Here is an 18708-nt window from a genome sequence, read left to right as displayed (position 1 = left end):
TCTCCAGGAGTTTGACCCGGAGGAATTTTACCACCTTTTGGAGGCCGCTGAAGGACACGCTAAAGAGGGCCAGGGCCATCAAAACGGACATCCCTCGTTACATCATCAGCCAGCTGGGACTCACACGAGATCCTCTGGAAGGTACAGGAAGTTTATTATCATCATCAGGGATAATACTACACAAACTATAATACCAGGAAATACCAGATTTAAAAAAAGAGACAGCTTTACGAATAAAGCTTTAAAGATTCAAACTACTCTGTACAGCCCTAATACAAACAAGCTTTGGTTTTTAAGGTTTATAAAGAGGAAGTATCTGTGCATTCATTGCAACTAAAAGACAAAGATACCCTTGACTAATGTCCTGTACTGAACACCATCTTTCTAATGACCCTCTGTCCCTCCTGATTCAGTAACAAACAACATTCATTATGACTAATTAGAAAGGAATGGCCTCCCCACAGACCTGACGCAGATCCACACAGGCTGGCGCATCAGCCAATCGCTCCACTCATTTCCCACGAGTGTCTCCTGTGCTCCGTTTTGCCCCGTGCCTTGTGTGCCTGAAGCAAACCTACACGGAAGGACAGATGTTAAATAGCAGTGGCAATGTGTTTACAGGCTCCCCCGGGGCAGGACAAAACACCCCCCAGTGAAATTACACACATGGACTTTGGCATGATTGCACACAAACGCAGAGAAAAAAACTGTTAAAGATGCAAGGTGGTTTATAATGAGCAGTTGTTCTGGAGTGGTGATTCTCACAATGGGGTGTCAGGCATGTGTTTGTGTTGCCCCGTCTGATTTCCGCCCCATTTATTCTCAATTCAGATTATCTTGGAGTCAGCGCCTCGAAGTTAATAGGTTGATAAAAGCTGCTGTTTTGTTTAAAGATCCTGATTTCTCAGCGTTTAAGTTACCTTTGTTCTAAAAGCTGCACTGCAGAACACGTTACGTGAAGCTACAGATTCAGAATACACTCATTTCTTTCATTTAAACTTGTCTTTATTTGCTCTGTAGAAATAGCTCAGCTGACCAGCTGCGACAGTGGGATTGCAGAAACACCAGAAACGGACGACTCTGTAAGCATTATTATTATTTTGGTATTGATTTACTCCATCCATCTTTATTGCAAGTGTATCAGCGAAGTACAGATTGTATCTTTCTGATTTGTTCTAGTATATGTCTCTCTTCTTGCCTTCAGTCTCAGAGCCTCAGCACGGCCTTGCGGTGCCGACGTAATCCCTGTGAGTTGGACTTTGAGATGACAAAACTCATCAGCAATGGTGCCTACGGGTAAGAACATCTTATTCTTATCTGAATATCTAATCCCTCATGATACATGGTGTGTGCTACAGACAGATTAGGTGATCATCTCTAAATTGGACAACTTGTTTTGTTGCTTTGAGAGTATTTCCCCGCAGCTGACTGGTAAACCGTTTGTTCCACAGCGCCGTTTATCTGGTCCGGCACAAGGAAACGAAGCTGCGCTTTGCCATGAAAAAGATCAACAAGCAGAACCTGATTTTGAGGAATCAGATCCAACAGGCCTTCGTGGAGAGAGACATCCTTACCTTTGCTGAGAACCCTTTCGTGGTGTCCATGTACTGCTCCTTCGAGACGCGGCGGCACCTGTGCATGGTCATGGAATATGTTGAAGGTCAGCAGCCTGGTTTTTTTTAAAGCACTTTCAACAATGTCTCCTGTGTGTTCTCTGGATCACATTACCGCTTTGATGTTTGCAGGTGGAGACTGTGCCACCCTTTTGAAGAACATGGGTCCCCTGCCCGTGGATATGGCCAGGATGTATTTTGCAGAGACAGTGCTGGCTCTGGAGTATCTCCACAACTATGGCATCGTCCACAGAGACCTCAAACCAGACAAGTGAGGCCTCGCAGATGTTACTGATGAACCCGTCTACGAGCGTGTAGCTGCCAAAGAGACAGATATTTACAAAGAAACCATTTTGCATTATTAGTTTCTCTTTTGGTTCTTTTAAGAACATTTTTCTTATTTATTTACTTTTGTGAATTGTTGCAGGAGTTTTACTTTTGCCATGGTTACGGAAGTAAAGGATGTCAGTATTTAATCATACAACAAATACTTTTAATGCTGCTAGAAAGACGAGTAACCATTTTTCATAATGATCGCTGTCTGGAAGCTTAAAAGCCTAAAAGTTTGCTGAATTTTTTCCCCAAATCTGTTTTCCTCACAGTTTGCTGGTTACGTCAATGGGACACATTAAGCTGACAGATTTTGGGTTGTCCAAAGTTGGGCTGATGAACATGACCACTAACCTGTATGAGGGACACATAGAGAAAGATGCCAGGGAGTTCTCTGATAAACAGGTACATTTAACTGACATTAAACTACATTTCCCACAAATCATGTTTAGAATATTTATCGTGTTGTCGCTCCGTACAGGTGTGTGGAACCCCCGAGTATATTGCGCCAGAGGTGATCCTGAGACAAGGCTACGGGAAGCCGGTGGACTGGTGGGCGATGGGCATCATCCTCTACGAGTTCCTCGTGGGCTGTGTGCCTTTTTTTGGAGACACACCAGAAGAGCTGTTCGGACAGGTCATCAGTGGTCAGTGTTGCCTCCCTGTCTTGAAGTTTCTCTTAGATGTGTGATGCTCAATGCTAACAGCTAGCCTTGGATGCAAACCTTCATTTAAGAAAGTCATCTTTTTATTTTCCTCAACACACTGATGTTTATCCAATAGACACATGTTCACATGTTTCAAAGCATCTGGCTTGTACGTTCGTTAAGCACATAAGGAGAAATTCCCAAATCTCATTCAGATTCAGATATGAATTAAACATTTTTATAGTGACCACATGGAATTAGTCGGTTTCTGAATTATTGGAGACGCAGATTTCCCCCCAGGGCCCGTAAGCCAAACAGATGGCAGTAAGTGGATTCATCTTGACTTTAGACCACAAGTGAAGTTTTAATAACTGATGCATGATGGTGTGACTTCGTGCTCGTCTTGTAGTCTCATCGCAGCACAGAGAAAATCTTAAGCTTTTATCTTGTCAGCGACGTGGCTCAGATGAATTGTGTTATTTGGAGTTGTTGGATAACAGCATCTATCTGTGGCATGGAAATGAATGGCATGCCACGACTGATTTGTTATGCTCTCAATCAAAGTGTAGCAAGCCTCTGAGAGGGACTGTTAATTAAAGGGGCCTGAACACACTGAATGCATGGCACCGTGGCCTCAGGCCGCACATACATATTCATAGCTCCCCTCCCAAATTTGATTAAAATGGGGACAAATGGTGCACAGAGCAGACAATCAGCAGGGCACAGGCGAGCTCTGCTCCCCTTTTCATTGCTTATCCATGAGGCTTTTCACTATAAGCTCCAGCACATGTAAATTGTCTTTCAACATTATGCTTACACCTCAGAACTGACTCTGTGTTGTTTGGCTGGTGAAGCTATTTTGAAATGAGCACTTCAGTATAGAGTGTCGCAAATGTCATGAAAGTATCAAATTCAATAGAAGAATAAAGAATTATCTTGCATACCTTTTTTATGCTTGTAGCGATAATCTTATTGTTCTCAAACAGGTTTCACATTTACAGCCAATAAAAGCAGAGAGGAAGAATAAAAAGATACATTTCAGCGTACAGAAATCAACAACTTGCTGCAAACCTGTAAATAAAGTAAATTTATACGTCGCACTCATCCTCGCTTTTTCACATTTTGACATATTTTGTCTCGAGCTAGCTAAAAAAATAAACTACATTTTAGATATGTGTCATTTATCAGCCTCACACTTTGCCATCAGTCTGCATCTCTATCAGCTTGTCACGCTCTGAAGCTTTCATCACCAGACTCGAAACATTCTTTTAACAAGCACAAACAAACATTGACGTGACCTTAAAACACATCTAAGCATTTCCTGATGTTTTCCAACTCGTTTAATAGCGATTGAGCTTCGTAGGCTTCTTGTACGTCGGAGTGTTTTAGGTTCAAACTGATTGGGTGCGTTGTGTGTTTCCAGACGAGATCAACTGGCCGGAGGGAGACGATGCCCCACCTCCTGACTCTCAGGAGCTCATCACCTTGCTCCTCCGACAGAACCCTCTGGAAAGGATGGGCGCAGGTACAAACACAAAGGGCAGCGACACCGTGGCACAGCCAGTCCCTCGGTTAGGATCAGACAGGCACAGCAGGCCATCGTAAATTGTCACGTGACCCCGGGAGCCACCTCAGCGCCGCTCATAATCCCAAATCATCGGGGTAGAAATTGAGGTCATCCGACAGCGGGAGCAGTTCATCCTGTGGCCCCCTCACCTCTTCCCTTTGATCAATTGCAATTGTTTTCTTGCCTGTCCATGAATCTGGTTCCATGCACTAAGAGTGTGTCGGTCTGTGGACTGTAAAAGTGGCCATGACCCGGGACAAAGGCGTTTAATCAGAGGGACGCACGTAGCATGTTAAGTTGGGGGACAGCTGGACTCCTTGTTCGTCTAGATCTCCCCCTCGCCAGGCTGCCATTCACAAAGTCTCCTGCTACTCCACGAAAAGGTCACAGGCAGGAAATTGTGTTGCATAATTTATGGTCATGATATCGGGGTTGGCCTGCAGCCACCAGAGGACAAGAAAACCTAGTGTAAGCGTTTTATTCTCACTGAGCTATTCGAGCCGGAGTTTCCTTCACAAACCATCTTTAACATCTATCCTTGAAATAGTTTTCAGACCAGTTATTGATTTGTATTCATTGCATCTGTAGGTGGAGCTGCCGAAGTGAAGCAGAATCAGTTTTTCAGCAACCTGGATTGGAACAGTCTGCTGAGGCAGAAGGCGGAGTTCATTCCTCAGCTGGAGTCTGAAGACGACACCAGCTACTTCGACAGTGAGTTTTCTAACCAAAGCATCAATTTTACTGAAGTTCTTTCTGTCCATAGCGGATAAACATCCATAGATCCGCTCAGAAATCAGAGAAGATATCATTTGAAGAAAACATTACACAGCAAGATATTCTGAAATAGCAATATATGGCATGCTAGTTACCGAGTGCAACAAAAGAACATCTGAAATCTGAACCTCCCATCCTCCCCAGCTCGCTCTGAGAGATACCATCACCTGGAGACAGAGGAAGAGGATACAAACGATGAAGACTTTAATGTGGAGCTGCGGCAGTTCTCCTCTTGTTCTCACCGATTCTCTAAGGTTTGTCCTTAATCTGCTCCCCTCAAATGTCTCAGACTAACACGTATACATCATCATTACCGCCAAAGATGTTAGTAATGTAAATGAGTCGGTGCCCTCGTCTGTCCCGCTCCTTTTCTCATGGGAAAGAGCGAGCGAGCGGTATTTCATATGGAAATGTGTGTCTAGAAAACACAACGCGCTGTCCCTTTACCCCTACAGTATTAAACGTAGATTTCGGCTTTGCATATATTTTCCGCTTGCAAATCAGATGTTTTTTTTTTCTTCTTTTTTGGTAATGTGGAACACAATACACAATACAGTCTTACAAGCTGGGAGTCATTGTTGTGCTGCATTGCAGTATGCTCCCCTCTCACATCAAAACAAAGCATTACAGTGTCTCAGAAAGCAGCGGGGCGTCTCAGAGGAAGTGTTGAGCTGCACTGAATCTTTTTTCCTCAGCTGCACCTAGAACTCCCTGCTTGTAAGACACGATGAAGTCTGCGCTGACACAGAACGCACAGGGTCTCTGCTCTCCTCCTTATTAGAAATGTTAAAAACCCTGATTTAGTCACCCATACGTATCTGCACAGAATACTACACATTTATTAATCATCTTTGTAGCTTAATCTGAACCTGACGATGTGTGCTTTTGCCTGCATGTACTGACGTGCATCATTGTTTCTGTGTGGGTGTCAGGTTTACAGCAGCCTGGATTTGTCCCGTGGGCTCCTGGAGGAGAAGGGAGAGACGGAGGGGAAGAAGAGTGAGAGCCCCCTGACTGTCGACTCGCTCAGCTGGACGCCAGACTTTGCTGAAATGTAAGTTTGACACTGGAGTTCATTAAACCTCTGCACATAAACGAAATACATCCTGTAGCAGAGATTAAAGAAGCAGTTCAGTGCATAATGCTTACATTCAAATATTATACTAAACACAAGACGGGCAGAAATGTATTCAGATCCTTTACTTAACTCATCTTAAACTTGCAGAGTAACACCAGCAAGTATAAGTCAAATACAATATATTCTATATAGATACAGCTCTATCTCTCATAGAGCAGTTATTAGACTCATGTAAAACGAGTCTTAACACTCAAACATGTGTTCTGTTCTTCCACCAGGCCCTCGCTGTCCCACTCGACAGACACAGACGGTTTGAATCCCGGCCTTCGCCCCAACTTGTTGCCAAAGTTTGCGATTTCAGCAGAGAGTGAAGGAGACGAGACGTCCGGCCTTGACCCCAGCAAGACCTCCCACTCCATAGGAGAGCTCCCGCAGGACGAGCCAGACGCCACCACTCCAGGCAGCACCCACAGTGGAGCCACGCTCTCTGGTACACAAATCTAGAATTTCATAGTGTATAACTTTCTAATACATGTGCTTGGTTTTCATTATATAATCATTTTTCATTATATTCATCTTTTGTCAAGCATTGGTTGCCCAGGAATAATATATATATATATATATATATATATATATATATATATATTTATATTTATATATAATTATATATATATTTATATTTATTTATATATAATTAATATTTATTTATATATATATATATATATATATAATTATATATATATATATATATATATATATATATATATATATAATTTTATATATATATATACTTTTATATATATATATATATCTATATATACTTTTCTATATCTCTCTATATATATATGTATATGTATATCTATATATCTATGTATATGTATATATATATGTATATGTATTTCAGTCACTTAAATTAGACGGCATGGAACCTGCAATTTGGCATTTTTACAGTTTAGTAAAGATGTTTAGAAAGAGGAATTTGTTCATTTCAGAAAGAGCTATGCTATTCATTTATAACAGACAGACGTGAGTGTGATATTAATCGGGAAAACTCTTGACAAGAAAGCGGAAAACCCTATTTCTCAAGATGCCAAACTCTTGTTTTAAGAATGTAAGAATGATATCTTTAATCACTACATTTAAAAAGTCAAACTCGCATGTTTAGGATGCTTCTGTCGCATCAACCACTGCTAAATAATGTCAGCACTTGCTCAGTATAGTTGTGTGCCTCACTCCATGCTTATCTTTTGTAATAATTAGGAAGCTTCTCAGAACATCTGGACCAGCTGACACCCAGAGGGGAGGGGGTGGAGAGCCCCGACGGCGGCAGTCATACCTCCGCAGACCCGGGGCCTCTGACCAACTCTCTGCGGCCTGAAAGCGCTGCAGAGAAGACCAGAGCTGTGGCAAAAGTCCCAAAGTCGGTCTCAACCGGTGCCCTTTCCCTCATGATCCCCGGGGGTAAGACGAAGAACACAAACAGATGTGCATGCATTGACTATGATCTATGATCTCACCCAGATTGTAGAAGGTTAAAGTATATCAGAGCAACAACGTGCACAACTTTGTACAAATAATGTGGGGGAGATGAAAGCACACTATATAGATCTGTGTGAAATTGGCCCGGCATTACACCTGCCATGAGCGGCTGCGGGCAAGAAGCCGAGTACAAGCCTTTAACAAGGAAAGTAAGCAGGCGAGGCAGGAGCAAGAGGTCTCCACTGCTGCGAGAGTGAAAATCCCATTAGTTTCGCTCACAGCAGGAGCAGCATAAACCAGGCTTTATAGGCGCACCTTTCGACTGACTCCATTGAATGAAAGAATCTGCTCAGGTGGTGGTTATCTCTTCTTTTTCCAGATATGTTCGGGCTCTCTCCTCTGGCCAGCCCCCTCTCTCCGTACTCCCTCTCCTCTGACCCTTCCTCAAGAGACTCCTCTCCAAGCCGAGACTCCTCCCACTGCACCGCCAACCCACGGCAGCCCGTCGTCATCCACAGCTCGGGGAAGAAGTTCGGCTTCACGCTGAGGGCGATCCGGGTGTATTCTTGTGACGGCGACATCTACACGGTCTACCACATGGTCTGGGTAAGGACTACATCAGCCCTTGGTACAAAGCTAGTGATCCACTATAAGTCAGTGAACTGTGGGGGGGTGGTTTCACACTCAACATGTTTGGTTTGGCGCAATAGTTCGGTTTATTTAGGCCGGCGTGAAAGCTGTCAATCGAATGAAATGGGGATGTTTGCCTGCGAGGGGTCTGGTGCAGTTTGTTTGTGGTGTGAAAGCAAAGCAGACAAATCCCAGGATGTTCTGCTCGTAGATATGTGATGTTGAATCCACCTGCTCTTTGGGAACTGTCAGAAATGTTTATAAGCGATGTACAACCGATGTTTACACAAGATTACTTTGTATGTATGGAGGTTTTTCCTCGTGCGCCCCTGAGACAAATGTGTATTTTGTGATATAGGGCTGTATGAATACATTGTGCAAAGCGACCTTAAACATCCAAAGGGCTGTAAAGAAATAGATTCTAATACTAAATGTTTCTTTTGTGTTTGCTGCTTCAGAATGTAGAGGACGGTGGGCCTGCGCACAAAGCAGGACTCAAAGCCGGAGACCTCATTACTCATGTGAACGGAGAACCGGTTCACGGCCTTGTGCACACTGAAGTGGTGGAGCTCCTGCTCAAGGTAAATGACGATATATAGTCACGTAGTGTTAGGCTTTTAGTCTTTTAGCAATGCATATAAGCCACAATAAAGTAGGTAAAAACATTATTATTCGTCCTTCCTTTTCAGAGCGGTAGCAAAGTGACCATCTCCACAACCCCCTTTGAAAATACTTCAATAAAAACGGGTCCAGCCCGGAGGAACAGCTACAGGAGCAAGATGGTGAGATGTGCCAAAAAGCCCAAGAAGGAGAAGACACCAGAAAGGTACGAATCAGATGTAAAGGTTTGTTTTCTCAAATGTAACCACATGTTTAGTTGGCCTCTAGGGGGCAGATAGACACTGAGGGAGTATTTGAATATGAGAGTGTTTAGCCTTCAGGGTCAATGTGTTATTTTGCATCTAAAAAACAATTAAAAGAAACTGTGGAAATGTGGAAATGTGCAAGATGATGTGAGGAAAGCAAATAATGTAGAAATGCAACTCTTTTTTGTGCTTTGCCGGTCTGTTTTGTTCCTGCAGCAACATTTTTACGTGCATTTTTGCAAAGTAAGTTACCAGATATCTTTTGTAAAGACCCGTAATGGAACAGTAGTAAGTAAAGTTATATTACACAATACTAACTAATGCACTTTTTAGTGATTTATCATACAGCTGTGTGTTTTATTTATTTCATAAAGGCTTTTAGAAAAAGGTGTCTGGACTGATTTTAATTTTTCTTTGTCTCACTTTGCTTTCTTCCAGGCGCCGCTCCCTCTTCAGACGTTTTGCCATGCAGCCCTCTCCTCTCCTGCACACAAGCCGGAGTTTCACTTCTCTCAACCACTCTCTGTCATCTGGTGAGAGTCTCCCTGGCTCCCCCACTCACAGTCTCTTCCCCCGTTCCCCTACCGCCACCTTCCGCCCCACACCAGACTTCACCCAGTCAGGTGGACATTTTATCTAAGAGATTGTAATGTTTGTTATATTTCATATATTATAATACTGATATCCATTTTCTTTTTTTTTTGTCATTTTAATCTCCAGGTGGGAACTCGTCCCAGAGTAGCTCTCCCAGCTCCAGCGCTCCGAACTCCCCTGCAGGCTCAGGCCACATCCGTCCCAGCACCCTCCACGGCCTCGGCCCCAAACTGCCGGGACAAAGGCTTCGTCAGGGGCGCCGCAAGTCAGCCGGCAGCATTCCCCTTTCTCCTTTGGCTCGCACGCCTTCACCGACCCCCCAGCCAACATCCCCTCAGCGCTCACCCTCTCCCCTTCTCAGTGGACATCCTGTTGCAATTTCCAAGACAAGCCAAGCCTTCCCAGCCAATATACATTCCCCACCCACAATAGTACGCCATATTGTGCGCCCCAAAAGTGCTGAGCCACCTCGCTCTCCCCTGCTAAAACGTGTCCAGTCTGAGGAGAAGCTGTCCCCCTCTTACACAGGAGATAAGAAGCACCTGTGTCCCAGAAAACACAGCCTGGAGGTGACCCAAGAGGAGGTGCCGGATGAGGACCTGAGGCCTGGGGAGCGGGATTACACCATCTTGCAGAGTGTGGAAGAAACAGCCTGCGAGCCGCTGGCAATCAACCGTGTTCGACCTGTGGAGCAGGGCTGCTTAAAAAGGTCCGTCTGTCGCAAGATGGGTCGGCAGGAGTCTGTTGAGGAGCTTGACAAGGAAAAGCTGAAGTCCAAGATGGTTGCAAAGAGACAGGATTGGTCAGAGAGGAGGGAGTCTCTACAGAAGCAAGATGCCCTGCGTGATTCTGACTCATCCCCCTTGTGTGGTGATGACAGGGAGGACAGCTTACTGGTCCGAGGCCACAACAAAATCCAGAGCAGCACAGACTCTGGCCCTCTGGAGGTCAAAGCTGCTAGCACAACCCTCAAAGACGTACTGTATAAGAAACTCACCACACGTGTCTCTGAGGGCATCGCTGACACATGTGGTGGCTGCAGTGAAAGTGACGGAGGACTCAGATCACCTCTCTGCTCTATTCACCCCGAGTGGCAGCACTCCAGACCGGGTAAAGATAACATGAAGCCAGACAGATTGGACTTCAAAGCTCCCAACATCGAGTTCACCAGGAAGAGGCTGTCGTTTGAAGAAAGAGAGGACTGCATGTGTCGGTTGTCCTCCGGCATCCATGAGAACCTGCACTTTGGCTCCACCAGGTCTAAGAGCCTCCAGCTGGACACGGCCATGTCTCATGACCACATGAAGGCGGGACTAGGAAGTGTTCACTCCAGCCCTGAGGGTCTGTCCCCTAAGCTTTTCTCCGGCAGAGGAGAGAGCGCTGTGGAAAAACTCCAGCTTATATCCTCCGCAGAGTCTCCACTTCGAAAGACGTCATCTGAATATAAACTTGAAGGGCGTCACGTCTCCTCTCTCAAACCTCTGGAGGGCACTCTGGATATCGGTCTGCTCTCTGGGCCCAGAGTCTCCAAAACAGAAAGCTGTTTATCCAAGATGGCGGAGAACACAAGCGACACTGTTTCTTTGACTCCTCCAACTTGGCTCCAGACCCCTGCTGAGAGACAAATAACCATACCCCAACTGAAAATCACAGACAAGCTGAAGAGCCCCCTGGCTTGTTCCACAAGTCCTGAAGCTGTTTCTTCTCTTAATTGCATATTTGCCTCCAAAGATCAGTTAAAGAATGCAGCCTCAGAGGTGAAAACCAGTACAAGTGGTGAGAAAACACAGGAAAGACATGAATCACTAAAGGCTCAAGCCAGCAAAGTGGAGGCCTCAAGCTTTGCTGTTAAACAAGAGAGCAGGACAGGTTTGAAGTCCACTTCTTCACTGGCTCATGATCACAGAGGCCCTCGACACAGCTCCCACTTCTCCTCCTGTGGAAAGACGCCCTCCATACGGGAAGTCAGCAATGAAGATCAGGAGGATGAAGCGGAGCAGGAGGAAGTCGCACCCCACACTACATCACAAAATACCGACCGCTCCAAGACACTAGTCTCTTTGACTTCAGCGAAGCTGGAGGTAGACATAAAAACTGTGAAGACTGCGGCTAGTGAACCTGTGTCGCAGAAGCAGAACATAAACTGTGGTTTGGATGCAGGTCAGCGTCAGAGCTGTGCGAAGAAAACAGCTACTGCACAGAGCTCACACATGACCTCTGTTTCTGAGGTGAATGTACAGAACAGCTTTGCATCTGTACGCGTCCCAGAGACCGTGCTTTCACAACGGCAGCCGCTGAACATCTGCTCTTCAAATACAGAACCGCAGGTTTCTATCACAACATCTGGTTCTGTGCGCAAAGATAAAAGCTGCAGTTTCAAATCAGAAGGTCGGGACTGCTGGGAAACATCTGCGACTAAGGACGGCGGACAATCTAACAGATCAGCTGTGAAAGTGGTCGGTGAGACGGGAAGCTCAGGCTGGAAGAAGGAAGTCAACACGTGTGTCGCAGTTGCAAAGGTGGAGCAGAAGAGAGAAGATTCTACAGTCAACACGGTCGCCTCGCTAAATAATGTACTGAGCATAAATAAGAAGGATAACACTGCGGCGGACAGTAGTGTCATGTTGCTGCAGAAAAAAGAGAATCTCATTTCACCGAAGAATAAAGGCAACGTGAAGGATTCAGAGCCGCTATCAAAAAACTATCCGGCTGAAAAAGCACAACACAAACCGTCCGATTCAGAATACTGCACCTCTAAGAGAGAAGACGGCGTGATCAGTGTGAAAGAAAACGCTGCAAAACAGAAATGTTCATCCTCAGCAACTGCAAATGAAAATGTTTTGGTTCCCAACAGTAAGTCAAGGCCTGACCCGCAGCCTGTGCCGCACACCGCTGTGAAGACGGAGACAAAAACAGTTGAAGTGAAACATCACAGCACAGCTCCTCCTGTCCCAGCAGTCAAGGGCGGTCAAAACTCAAAACAGAGAGATCTGTCTAAAGAGTCCGCGCTCTCAGCTTCAAACATTCAAGTAACCCATGACTCCAAACGGAAAGAAGCCTCGTTGACAACCAGGCGGGAAGAATCGGTGCAGCTGACACTTTCTCCCACTCACGTTGACGTGAAGCACAAAGAAACCCAGCCCAAAGGCTCCGCAGCAGCTTCAGTTCCTACAGCAAAAGAAAACACTGACTCAAAGCCCAAATCTCTCGCTCCTAAAACTGTTCCTTCATTGTTAGCTCTGAAGACTTCCGTCGCTCCAACACCGGTTATTAAACAAAGTCTTGATGCCAAACATAAAGACCCCTCACCCAAAAAACAAGCCTCGCTCTTTAGAAACCATCATGGCTCTAAACCAAAAGAAGCACCTCAACACCAGCTGCCGTCAGATGTTCCCTCCCAGCCTGATCCACCACCAGTGCTGCCGAAACCTGCAGTGAAAAAAGAAATACTGAGCAGCAGGATCTCCAGCTGTGCACCCCAGGAGACTGCAGTCAAGGTATCCAAGGAAGGCCCCAAGTCTGAAACGCTCAAACCGGACAGTCACAAGGGCCCGGATACCAGGACCAGCCCTGAGAAACCGCTGTCCTCCAGCAGGAAGGAGCAGGCTGAGAGGAAGAAAAAAGAGACAGTTCAAGAGGTCACGTCTGCACAGAAAAACTCAAAAAGAGACGCATCCCGAGCCGCTGCCTCGGACAAAGACACTGGCAGGAAGCAGCAGAAGGAGTCGCCACGTAGTTCTAGTAACAAAAAGTAAGGAGGAAATAGCAGCCGACATTCAGAGAATCCAGATGTAATAAAACGTTAGAAAAAGGTTTGTGCAAATATCATCATGCCTTCTTTTGTTTCGTTTTTCTTTTGAGGACCGGGCAAGCTGTTACACGCTGATCGAGACGTAGGTGTGTGTGTGTGTGTTTAATAAGATGACACATGACAACATGTGTAGAAGTTTCTAGGTCTGAATGTAGGTCTAATGTCTTTTGCCGTTTTTACTTTATACGTCGAGTTGAAAGTTTTTGTTCCTGCTTCGTGCAATCAGTATGTCGGGGGCGGCAGGGAAGAGCCTTACGAAGGTTGATGTACTGCAGAGTCGGTGCCATAAATGATTTTGAATTGCATTCTTACTTTTGAAATCGGAGGACCTGAAGTCTTTTAATGCAGTAGACCACAGCAAATAAGCAGTTGTATCACGATTGTTTCTGTTCAGTATAGTCTGATTCTTTTCATGTTGGGTTTGTGTGCAGTGGTACACACAGGGAACGCACTATGTCCTGTGCTTTTCACTTAAAACTAAAAAAGAAAAAAAAATACGGAATCATCTCACGGTTCTAGAAATCATTAATTAGTGAAGAAGCCTTAGAATTATGGGAAATTAAAACTTGCTGTTCTTAGCAAGGTGTGGTGTTATTTCACATTCCTCGGACATGTGTACATATATTTTTGATTTTTATGCAATATGGTGTAAATATGATAACACTGTAAAACTGGGATTCATGGGCTTACATGATTGTTGTTTGTATTATATGTATAGATTTTGCTGTGTCATTTGTTTGTATGCTCAATATTAGAGTATCTGCTTGATAACTCTGGGCTCTAAAGTAAGCTACTGTGATGTATCTCATCAAAGGCATCTTTTAACATGTTTTCACATGTTCCAAAATCAACTTGACGAGAGAGAGAGAGAGAGAGAGGAAAAGGCATGAGGGGGTAACTATTTCTAAAAAATGTAGCATTATATAACAACACTGTGAGGGCTGTCAGCTTTTCCCAAGAATGTCTTTATTGTCGATGATGTGTTTGCTGGCGGACTTAAGGTTTAAAAAGTGTAAAAATGGAATATTGTGTTTTGATTAATGACATGAACCAGATATTCTGCAGTAGGTTTCTGAAGGCACGTCTGTGCAGAGTGAAGATGAGGTTACAAGTACACAATGAGATTCACCGTCAGGGTATCAGAGGATTCTTGAATGTTCCGGTTTCGGTCTCGGTGTTGTTTAAAGTCGTGTGAGTGTTTCGATGTTTCAATGAGCAGCGGGCTCAAAGCTTCACCTGGAGAAACATTTTATATGAGGAATCCTGATTATTTGCATCGCATAGTTCATGTCCACAACATACATGTGTTGTTAAATACTTGGTACTATACATATAGGTTCTCGTATATCCGCATTCACTTTCTGCAAGTTACACACACACACACACACACACACACACACACACACGTGTTTCTATACTGTAGACGCCTTTAAATTGCAAACCCTGAATGAGAACATGGAGGTAGCCTAGGACACTAAGTGTGTTATGCATTATTTGCTGTCGTGCTGGCTCTGTAAAAACAATAATCGTGTATACTACATATACTCTTGTGTTGAAAGAGTCATGACGCAGAATATAGTTTATCCAAACGGCATACAGTATCGAAGAGTGAACCCGAAACACACACGTGCGATTGATTGCAGAGATTTTAATGTTAAAAGAATCTGATGTTTACGTGCATTAGATATTGTTAATGTATTGCTAATGTAATGTGAGAGAACAAATGCACCTTAATGTTTGCCAATATTCAGTTCAAAGGTGAGTGGAATTGGAGCTGAACATGATGAATTCCCCTCTCGTCCGGACTTCAGATTTAAATGAATCACTGAATTTTATTTGAACAAATTGGTTTTCTTTCTTTTTTGTTTTTTTCCTGTGACGACTGACATTTAAATCCTCAAAGCACATTCAATGTTTGTTTACAAAGCATCATGGATGTATATTTTGTATATTGTTGATTTGCCAAATCTATGTTCTGTGTCAGAGATAATGTTGTCTATAGTAGTGTGAGACTTTGCTCCCCTGCCACCAGGATGTTTAATAAGAACATTTGTTTGTGCTGTAATCAATGTATTTTCATGTCAGGTTCTTCTTTCCCTGCTTGTCTTTTCAGTTTCCTGTTTTGTTTTTCTTCCTCTGTGCAAAACTAGTATTAGATGAACTTGCTTACGATGGTTTGTCTTTAGAATATGTGCAATAAAAGTGTTTTGAGTTTTGTATTTTGCCCAAGGAAAGCTCTATGGATGTCATAGATGTTGTATATTAAAACAGATATTTATACTTCTAATGTTGCGTAATACTGAAAATAAAATGGAATTATAAGTTAATCTTTTCAGTCCTCTTTTGATACATGGTATGGGCTGCATAGACTAACCTCAGTCCTACAATTTTATCAAACTAAATTGTTTTATACCATTAATTTCTGAATAAAAACACTAATATTCGTGAAAATTAACTAATTATTTGTAAAATTAGAACTAAATTAATTAGGTGGTGTTCAAGTGACACACTAAATAATTGTTGTGCACAGCAAGTCAGCTGAGCATGCAGGAATAGAAAAAGTGTATATGCAATTCAACATATAAGGAAAATAAAGTTTTGAATAATGACTGAATGAACCAGAAACATCTTGCGATGCGCTCGAGCCGCGATGCCAACGTCCTACCGCGCTACTTCCGGCGCACAGTTGCGACGCTATAACGGAGACTCTGTAGTGGCTGGTAAACGTGAAACAAACTTGGATTTAAATGAAGCAGTTCTGTCGTGTAACGTCCTATTATGGTAAATTGTAAAGGGACTGCTTTAATACAGCGCTTTTCCAATCTTTACGATCACTCAATCACTTTACAACACGTCATTCACCCATTCATACAGAGTCAGAGGCTACCATACAAGGTGCACATCAGCGCGTCAGTAGTGATAACCATTCACACACACTCACACACACACACACACTCACACACCATCGGGAGCAATTTGGTGTTCAGTATCTTGCCCAAGGACACTTTGACATGCTGACTGCAGAGGCTGGGGATCGAACCGCTGACCTTCCGATATGCCTATAATAAGTACCATCATACACATTTATTTTCAGGAAACTTCCCAGAACATTATTAGGAAATGACACCTGTAAAAATAGTCAATCCCAATGTCTCCAAGCCTCAGTAGAACCAAATACTTTATTTCTCTCAGTCTGAGATTCATAGAAGACCCGTTATATGTATTATCTGCAAACAATAGATAACATATGCTCATTCATTTTGTTTGCACCTGTGGAATCAAATACAAAAGCTATCTCTACAGAGTGATTTATAACCAAACCATGGTGTGCAGTGTGACACCAACAGGGGGCAGTATCCTTCCATCTGTGCTGCAGGGGTTACTGCTCAAATAGGTCTTTGTTATGCAACATCTATTAAGTAGACACAGAGGACAAATGTGGTGTGGTGCAGTGTACGGAAATCCTCCCAAGATTAGAATGAATCCGATAAAGCTGCATATACTGTATGTTATGCAGATTACTAGTTACTACGACCATGTGTGTGTAATGCACAGAACATTAATGTGCATTACTGCAGGGTTATTTCAAAGTTAGAAAAGTTCGGACGTGATGTTATACATGTGTAGAATTTGTATTCCTTTAACAATAATACATTTGTGGTTACATGACAGGTGTTTTCTGTTGAAACAAGAATGTGTTTCATTTAATCTGCAGAGCCTGTGAGAAATACTGAGAAAACAAGAACCTGTTGATGTTCAGTAACTGTCTTTTCAAATGTGATTACAATGTTAATGATACAGATGGATCAGTGTCCACACAGACTGATTACTAAGCAAAAACATTAAATAGAGGAATGAATGGAGGGGGGGGGGGGAATCCTCTTAGGGGTTGGGATGGGGTTATCTGTTTGGGGAGGGGAGTGTTGCAGCAGCGAGAAGCAAAGAAAGAACAAATTCATTCTCATTAATTGGCCGTGTGTTCAAGTTTTGAGATGTTTTCTAGCAGGAAGTAATTTCTTCCCCGTCTTTTATTTTGTACATTGTGTTGAAATGTACAAAGTGTTCCTCTCATCTATATATCAGTATTTTAACACCTCCTTAGAGTAACATAAACAAGCATATTTTGTCAGATACAAAGTACAAACCTTCCCCCCCCCCTCATCCCTATTCCCTTTGTTGTCACCTTTCCTTAGTGTGAGTTTAATTCCACTTTATAAATAAAACAAATAGTATGTCATCGCAGAGATAATGGATTGTGAGGATAATAAAATGTATCTTCATTGTCCATCTGACTGCTTCCAGAGAGTGCAGGCTGGCTGCTTTGTAATCCATTTTAGAAAGACTGATCAATACTAACGATGTGAACAACCATGTGCGTTGTTATCAGCAGGGTGTGGCGTTAGAGGCGGGGAAAGTGCATGTGTGTACGCACAGACACACGTGTGCATTGTGGAGACAAACTGCAAGAGACAAACCAAACAAAAGAGGCCTGCAGCTAATGTTAACCGTGTTCGTCGTCTTAGCGTGTTAGCATTGTAACATTTGCTAATTTGCACTAAACACAAAGCACAGCTGAGGCTGATATGAATGTATGAGATCACTAAAGTTCATCCTGTGGGGAAGAGGAATGTCTGCACACATCATCATGACAATCTATGAAATCCTTTGAAGGCGATTGTTGAGATATTTCAGTGAGTAAGTAGAAAATGACTGCGATGAAATGTCAGGGGCTTACCAAAGTCAGAAGGATTCATCCTCTGGAAAACATGAAGGTCTGTACATAATTTCCACGACTCAAGATATTTAACTCTAAACCAAATTGTTTACGTCAGGGAATCACTAAAGTCTCTAGGAATCGTCCTCTGGGGACTTTGATTTTAAATGTGCGACAATCCATGTTGCAGATATGGAGATAAGTAATTGTATAAGTTACTATTTTGACATGCTGGTGCCACTTAAGGGAAAAGAAGTTTATCACCAAAGTAACTAACATCCATCCTCTGGGGAATATGAATATCTGTCCAATAGTTCTCAAGACATTTCACTAAAAGTAAAAATGGCAACCACACACTGGTGGTTCTGCATGTTCCTGCCTCTAGGGACCGTGCATGCTTGAGCCAAACTTCATAACAATCCACCCAACAGTTATTTAATTCTGTGATAGTGGTGGACCGACAGTGTTGACAAGATGTTCTCTAGCTGTGGTAAAAAAATCTCTTTAAACATCTTATTTTCCTTCTTTATGTGTCCTTGAAAAGTTTGTGACGACAAGAGAGGAAAGTGAATCTTATAAATAAAGAAGTAGAGACGTTGAAAGCG

The 18708-nt window shown here is 43.3% G+C and overlaps 1 protein-coding gene across 1 annotated transcript in view; it reads left to right on the top strand.

Moving 5' to 3' along the window:
* The window catches only part of mast4 (microtubule associated serine/threonine kinase family member 4), a 68872-nt gene extending 53203 nt beyond the window's left edge, over positions 1 to 15669 (top strand). Inside the window, 19 exon segments of the mRNA XM_029444170.1 lie at positions 8 to 73; positions 75 to 141; positions 1021 to 1082; positions 1205 to 1296; positions 1452 to 1660; positions 1746 to 1884; positions 2216 to 2348; positions 2425 to 2590; positions 4014 to 4115; positions 4746 to 4868; positions 5076 to 5185; positions 5864 to 5985; positions 6288 to 6499; positions 7270 to 7470; positions 7868 to 8094; positions 8577 to 8699; positions 8808 to 8944; positions 9423 to 9607; positions 9705 to 15669. Coding sequence (XP_029300030.1) covers positions 8 to 73; positions 75 to 141; positions 1021 to 1082; positions 1205 to 1296; positions 1452 to 1660; positions 1746 to 1884; positions 2216 to 2348; positions 2425 to 2590; positions 4014 to 4115; positions 4746 to 4868; positions 5076 to 5185; positions 5864 to 5985; positions 6288 to 6499; positions 7270 to 7470; positions 7868 to 8094; positions 8577 to 8699; positions 8808 to 8944; positions 9423 to 9607; positions 9705 to 13333 — 6105 coding nt within the window. The 3' untranslated portion in view covers positions 13334 to 15669.
* Positions 15670 to 18708: the final 3039 nt, after the last annotated feature.

This window comes from Cottoperca gobio, chromosome 12 (assembly GCF_900634415.1).
Source record: "Cottoperca gobio chromosome 12, fCotGob3.1, whole genome shotgun sequence".
NCBI classification, from domain to species: Eukaryota; Metazoa; Chordata; class Actinopteri; order Perciformes; family Bovichtidae; genus Cottoperca; species Cottoperca gobio.
This window is presented reverse-complemented; position numbering and strand designations above follow the sequence as displayed.